The following is a 7,723-nucleotide window of genomic DNA, read 5'->3' as shown; positions in this document are numbered from 1 at the left end:
CTCTCCTTCGTCAACTGAGCACATCGGAGTGAACCACATTGTTTTAGCGAGTACAAATTGCCCTTCATCATCACGGATACACATCCCAATACCAAACCTATTCCTAGAAGCCGAAAAAGAGGCATCTACATTACACTTCATTCTTCCGCGCCTAGGCTTCTGCCATTTTATCACATCATTTCTTCTATGTCCAGCTGCTGATGTGTTTATGGCAGCAGCTGTACTGTCATGTTGCTGCAGCCCGTGTTGCTTCCTGTTGGCAATCCTCCACCCCTCTGTTTTTCTATTGTGTTTAACTGTATGTTTCTTTCATATTTGTTATAAATATTTTGGAATATAATAAAATGAAATAAAATTGAACTTAATTTTTTTTATTGTAGTGAAATTGTTCCTATTATAATGAAATTTAACTGACTTTATAGATCAAAATTTTGAATTTTTTTCACAGTCATATTGAGAATATTATAAGAATATGTCCATAAAAAATAGAATTTTTTAAACTAAACGTGAATTAAATATGAATTTTTATGTTTTTAACGCTTAAAAATTCATATTTAATTAATTTTTTTTGGGAGAGATACTTATACTATGCTGAATATTTCAGCGAAAATTCATTCAAAAATTTGAAGGGAATACATGACTTGACTTAAATACAGAGATCAAATGTGTTGATTGAAATCTTTTGAGGGACTAATAATCGTAATTTTTTTAAAAAAAGAATAAAACGAAAAGTTGAAATATTTATAGGAAAATGCTAACAAGTGCCCTTAGGGCATTGTTTAAGCATCCAAAAGTCGTAATTTTCACATTAAAAATTGTGTAGTTATGACTTTTACATGTGTTTGATTTATATTTTCAAGACAAAGTTTCTTTTTGTGGGTTCCTTAAACAATGTCCTTAGGACACTTGTTAGCAAGACCCATATTTATATAATCGAAAACATATTTAACCTTTTTCATTATGATGTCTTTTTCAAGGTGAAAGCTGCACATTCTAGGGCAGGAAATCCATTAAAGGGTGAAATTATCATTTTTAGAACATTGAACTATTCTTAATTATTTTGCATTTCCTATAATTGTTTTTTCAACTAATCTTTTAAAATTCCTCTAAACTTGATCTTTTAAGATTATCAATGACGTCACATTTTTCATGATACGTATTCATCACCCATCGATGCCGCTAACTCAAAGTTAATTTGTGCTCATTCCCCAAAACCTGTAGTGTGACCTTTCAGAAAATATTTTCATTCGATAAGTAATTGAGAGCACTTATTGTTATTGGTAGAAGTAACGCATGAAAATAAAACCATAAATATAAATGCTCATTCTTTAGACGTCAAACAAATGCCAGAAACTATGCAAGACTCACAAAACTTTGTTTTCAACTCATCATTTTCTACAAATTCATCTGTCTTTCACTCTCCAACGAGAAGAAAAATCACCAGGAAGTTCAAAGGTACCTTCTAGTATTCTTGTTGATTTGAACAATGGAAAATATTCACTCTTCAACCAATCATTGTTTTATTTTTCTTGCTTGTCTATTACGTTGCATAGCGTATACGTTATTATCTGAATTTCATTACCTTTATACCTTCTTTGTGTATTTTATGTGTATAATCAATAATATATGTGATATTTTCAATGTAGCAAAAACTGTTCAAGCTAAACTAGATGACTTGAAAAATATTGCCGAATATCAATCTCTTCACACTGTTTTTACCCTTGTTCCTGATTATCCTATCATGGTGGAAACAAACGAAAAACTCCAAGAACATTCCGATCATCCTGTCATGGTGACAACAAACAAAAAAATCCAAGAAAATTCCGACGCACCATCGAATTCGCCTTTGCCATTGATAAAAATTTCGCGAGTTCTTAAGGGTATACCACAGAGTCCTCATTTCTTTCAGCTAAGAAACTACTCTGAGTTAGCACGAGAGAAATTGATAGCAGCATGGGATCAAGCATTTGAAGATACAGCTGAGAAAGTTCATGATTTGAAGGCCAAGGATTTCTGGATTAATGCAAGAAAGCTTTGGAAGACAATGGAAGATTTGCAGGGAATGGGATACAATGTGATTCCAATTAGGAGGAGATTAGTGGAGATGACAGAAGTGATGGTTTTATTTAAGAATTCAAAGTTGGAGATTTTGAAGTTGAAAAATAAAGCTGAAAATCATAGATTGGAAAGAAGTAGGCTTGAGAGTATTGTTATGTGTTTCCAAATGAGGGCTGAAAGAGAAGGAATGGATATGGTTAGGTTGCTTGGTGAAGTTGATCAAAAAGAAAAAACATTGCCTAATTATGATTTTTTGATGGAAAGTGTTATACCCTAATTTTGGACCTAAAAATACTAACTCAATTCATCTTATCTTGCATTTCAAGTCATTTGATACGTCTCTGATCAATTGCATCTTTCTCTGCATTTTATTTCAATGTTATTTGCAAAATTCACATGCAAGGGTATTTCAGTCATTTCCTATGTCAAATTTCTCTCAGTCTTTCAAAAATTTGTTTAACTCCTTTCAAGTAGTTTGAATAAGTCTCTGTCCCATTCTATGTCAAAATCCATTTTAAAAAAAATTGCATTTGAAGTCATTTTTGAGTCAGTTTTGCCCCTAGGGGCATTTTAGTCATTTCAAGTGTCAAGTCGCTGCTTTAATCCTAAAAATTGTCTCTGAGCCTGTTAATTTTGCTTGAATAAGTCTTTGCTCCAATTTCTTGTTAAAAATCCATTTTAAAATTCGTATTTGAGTCATTTACAGTTGTTTTAACCCCAGGGGCATTTTAGTCATTTCACACGAAATTTCGGCAGAGAGGTACTTTAAAGTACCTCATTTAGGCCATTGGTTCGTTTTAGTTCGTTTTGTCAAATTTTAGACGTTTCACTTTACGTTTAGTCAAATTACCATTTTTTATTCCCATTTTATTTTTTTTAGTTCTCTTTTCTCTAAGTCCTAAAGTTTCTAATATTGTATTTTAGCCCTTTATACCATTTTATTTCTTTTTAGGTTTTATTTTTTAGCCCTTTGAGTCCTTTAAACCCTTTAAGTCATTTTTTTGCGTTTTAAGTCCTTTTTTTCAATTGCAGTCCAGTCCTTTAACTTCAACAATTTGCAAATTGGTCCAAGGTCCATTTTTTAGTCCAAACTTAGTCCAGGGCACGTGTCAGCACTTCATTGGGCAAGAGGAACACTTGGCACCTATAAAATGGTGCCAACTCAGGTCAAAGGGTCAGAATTCACCACACAATCATTGCCAACTCATCAGAACAGAATCACCAACTCATTTCCACGCGCGCTACGCGCCACCACAACAGAACCCTAACAAACTCTTCCAACCATTGAAACCACCGTAACAAACACAATTCAACACCAAATTCGTTCTAATTTCCTCATCAATTACACCATTCAACAACAAATTTCACCAAAAACGAATCAAACAGTCTCAAATTCACAATCAATTGCAACAAGATTCAACAAATTCGACAAAATTCGAAGAGGTTCTCAGAGATTCGCCGGAATCATCATCATTGAACCATAGCCTCTGCAATTCTAGCGCAAGTCCACCGTTTGAAACGATGAATCACGCGATCACAGAGAAGAAGTGAGAAGAAGAGGGATCGAAAATTCGAATCAGAGAAGACGAGGAAGAATCTCACCAGTTCAACAACAACGAAGCATTTACCAGAAAGTTCAGAGAGTATCTACGAAGATTCCTTTCGTCTTCTCACTCGAACGTTCAGGTATATCCAAAGACCTTCTCGTTTTCCATTAAAGATCATCATCGAAGGTTCAGAACACAAATTAAACGGTGAATCAAAGTGGAATCTTCAAAAAATGTAATAAAAGTTCGAAACGAAACCCTAAAACGAAGAAATCATGAAGAATTCACCGTTTAACTTCTTAATCAGAGTCTAGATTTATCATCAGTGTGGAAAGCGAAGCAAGTTAGGGTTTCGTATCAAAAGTTTTGAAGAAGTTCCAAAAAGCCAAAAACCGTAAAGTTCAAATGTAGATCTAGGTCAATCCATTAGGATCTGGAGAAAACGAATGCCATTTCTGGACTTAGGACGAAGAGGACGACCTAATAGCATAAATTTTTTTAAGAAACCATGAAGTTTCAGCTCCGACGTGGCGGCGCTAACGCCGGCCACCGCGTCGGAGAGAACTCCGGTCGTCTTCTCCGGCCTGCAAGTTGCAGAGCTCAGGAGCCTTAGAGAGAGAAGGAGCGAAGGTAGAGAGAGAAGGGAAGGAAAGGAATGAATTGGACCGGGGTCCTTGGCCTTTTATAGGCGCTTGGACCGGTCCGGTTCAGGACTGGTTCGTCCTCTTCCTCTCTCCACCGTCAGATCCTGCCTTGATCCATATGGATCAATCTGACGGCTCCTGAACCTTTCCTGCGATCCAGATCCCTTGGACTTTGGGTTTGGGCTTTTTGTGAACGTTTTCTTGATCTTTCTTGCTATTTCCCACGCAGTCTGTGATATTTGCACCCCTGGCATGCCTAAAAATGTTTTAGAAAATCCTAGCAGAATTCATAGATTTTTTTTAGTGTCTTTATGATGTTCTTGCGTTGTTTTACACTGAAAAAGCCTGAAAAAAATATAGATAGGTGTTAGGGTTATTTCTTGAATTGCATTGTTAAAAATTGGTGGAAATTGGTTCACTTTTGTTCCTATGTCTTGTTGTGCACTTGGGACTCATGGTGTGTGTTTTTATGAAGAATTTAACATAACTTGAATGTATTTGGGTACTGGTCATGAGCATATATGGTTTACTTACTTGTTTTGCAAGTGATGTTAGTGTAAAATAGGTCTAAGTTCACATTAAAATGTGAAGCTTACTATGGCTTTTAGATTCCCATTTCTTTTTCTTGGATTTCATATCTTAAAAATGTGTTGAACCATGGGAATTATAGGTCATAGCCAAGCCTTGCCTTGATGAAGAATTCTAGGTCTACTTTGCACTACTTTTTGCTTATTTCATGTCCATTCTTTTCCTCCTTTTGGTCATAATAGCTTCACTTACTTCTATCTTTTTTCTATGCCCTATGTTACTAACAACTTCCTCTATTATGTTTCATACTTCATGAGCATTTCATTTTCCATCTCATATATTCATCCCTTTATTTTCCTACACTTTAGAATTCATGCAATAATTAGAATGTAAACATTTAGGAGTTTTGTAATATTTTCCTTTATGCACTTTTAATTTCTTGGCAAAGAGGCCATAGAATGTATCTAGGATATGATGTAAAGGACAATGGACTCTAATGATGTACACCGACACAAGCACCGACACATGCACACACATCACTATATAGCTAGAATATGCATGTTTAGATGTATGTTTAGGATTGTATGTTTAGATGAATGCCTAGGACTTATACATTAGAAAAAAACAATTTTCCAAACAAATGTGAACAACTTCACACAAATCTTTTCCAAATAAACTTTGGGATCCAACATCCCATTGAATTTTCCTTTTATTTTCTTAATCAAAAATCCAATGAAAATAATCATATTTTGACTTGTTTTTGCAAATGACTAATTCAACCTCACCATTTTCCAATCTCATGCCCTTGAGGCCTCTTTCTATTCTTCAAACTCCATTTTCAAACTTAAAATCAACCAACAAAAACAAAAACATTTTTGAGAGAGAACTACGGCGGATTTGATCCCTTAAACGGGTACGTAGGCAAGGAACAAAATTCCTTCAATTCAACTAAAATAAAAATCCAAACACATTCTTCTCCCTCCAAATTCTTCATTTAGCAACTCTTAGGTGTAAATAACATTTTCAAATAACATTTAAAAATAAAGCGCGCGCGTAGAAGTTAAAGACGGTTCCTATAGGTTACTATAGTCGTTATGGGTGCCTAACACCTTCCCGTAGCGAAAACAACTCCCGGACCTCGATTCTCAAGGGTTTTGCTTACTTTTTCACTTCCCAAGAAAAAATAAGATATCACCGGTTTAAAAGGTTCAAACGTAATCAATGTTTGACACCCGAAAACCAAGATAAAACAGCTGGCGACTTCACTGGGGAGATTCGAGAGTTACGCCTAGTCTTTATTTCCACGCTTGCGCTTGTATTTTTACTTGTTCTTTTACTTGCTTTCCTATGTGAATAAATATTTAATTTCTTGCAAACGTGTGGGGTGAGAATATCAAAAGTCCTGCACCCGGGCTGAGTGAACTTAGGATTTAGGGGGGATATAATCGACAATTCATTCCGGGGGTTGCCTCGTGTTTTGGATTATGCGATCAATCCCACATAGCTGAGGCATTTTGGGGGTGATGTTGTCGGCGCGTGTTGTCGCGTTTAGGCACTTTACTTCTAATTGTTCTATGACGCTATGAACCGTAGATAACCAAACCCATCCATGGCCATTTTCTAGGACGTAGTGCGGAGGCTAAACCGAGTGTTGTCTCGAGTTTTAGTCGTCACGCGATACTACACTCAAGTTAGACCTTCTACGTAGAATCATGGAACGAGTGTTGTCTCGTGGCACCATGATATACGTCGGAGAGGTTGCAACTTGGGAACCTTTTTAGAACCCGGTTACTATTATCCTAAAGCCCTAGTTTCACCAGACACCGTGTCCACCCATGACTCCTCGACTTTGAACTTCAAACCCACCATGTTTTCTCCGAACTTGAACATAATCATGCATTCATGCATACATGCATAAACTTTTTCCATGCATTGTTATCGAAGGGCTTAGACAAGTTGAATTTGTAAACATTGTAGGGATGAAGATGACTAAGTCCTACAAGTTCAAGGAAGTGGATTTGGCTAGTTTGAGAGATTTGGCACTCAAGATTGAGGATCCGACTGGTTTCCGACGTCGTTACGGGGCTTTACTTCCTATTCTCCATACTAATGTGGATGAGAAGCTTGTGCACACTCTAGTGCAATTCTATGATCCGGGGTATCGGTGCTTCACTTTCCCAGACTTTCAGTTGGTGCCTACTCTAGAGGCTTATTCTTCCTTGATGGGTTTATCTATTGCTAAGGGGATACCTTTCTCAGGACCTGAAAATCCTCCTCCTCCATTGGTTATTGCTAAAGATCTCTATCTCAAGACCACCGATGTCTCCAAGAATCTTGTCACTAAGGCACGCATCCGAGGGTTCACTTCAGAGTATCTTCTTTGGAAAGCCAACCTCAATACCACTTGTCAGGACACTCTTGAGGCTATTCTTGCACTTCTCATCTATGGGCTTATTCTCTTTCCGAATCTTGATGGCTTCGTGGACATGAATGCTATTATGATCTTCCACTCCAAGAATCCGGTTCCTACTTTGCTAGCTGACACATACCATGCTATTCACGATCGTTCTAACAAAGGTCGTGGATACATTCTTTGTTGTGTACCTCTCCTCTATAGGTGGTTTATTTCGCACCTTCCGCAGTCTTTCCACGACAATCCGAGGAATTGGTCTATTTCACAGAGGATCATGGCTCTCACTCCTAATGAAGTGGTTTGGCTCACTCCAGCTTCTAGGGTCAAGGAAATCATCTTCGGTGGTGGAAAGTTTCTTAATGTACCTCTCCTGGGTACCCGGGGTGGAATCAACTATAACCCGGAGCTTGCTTTGCGACAATTTGGTTTCCCGATGAAAGATAAACCCATCAATCTTGCTACAGCTCCTTACTTCTTCCACTACTCCAATGCTCCCACCGGAATTAGAGAAGATTTCATGCAAGCTTGGTCTA

The 7,723-nt window shown here is 37.0% G+C and overlaps 1 protein-coding gene across 1 annotated transcript; it reads left to right on the top strand.

Annotated features, from left to right (window-relative positions):
- The first annotated feature begins 1,343 nt into the window (after positions 1-1,343).
- Positions 1,344-2,335, top strand: LOC146939891 (uncharacterized). The gene is made up of 2 exons (XM_085749831.1): positions 1,344-1,455; positions 1,647-2,335. Exons 1-2 carry the CDS (start codon positions 1,344-1,346, stop codon positions 2,333-2,335), a joined length of 801 nt encoding a protein of 266 aa, XP_085605957.1.
- Positions 2,336-7,723: the final 5,388 nt, after the last annotated feature.

The sequence above is a fragment of the Medicago sativa genome, chromosome 3, assembly GCF_051527215.1.
Source record: "Medicago sativa cultivar Bolivia chromosome 3, Bolivia_mono, whole genome shotgun sequence".
NCBI classification, from domain to species: domain Eukaryota; kingdom Viridiplantae; phylum Streptophyta; class Magnoliopsida; order Fabales; family Fabaceae; genus Medicago; species Medicago sativa.
Note: the sequence above shows the minus strand (reverse complement) of the source record. Positions and strands in the feature narration are given on the sequence as shown.

Bases quoted from the DNA above. Each gene is read 5' to 3' on its own strand.
- LOC146939891 (XM_085749831.1), top strand. From the start codon at position 1,344: ATGCCAGAAACTATGCAAGACTCACAAAACTTTGTTTTCAACTCATCA. The intron at 1,456-1,646 runs GTACCTTCTAGT...TTTTCAATGTAG, and splicing joins AATCACCAGGAAGTTCAAAG to CAAAAACTGTTCAAGCTAAA.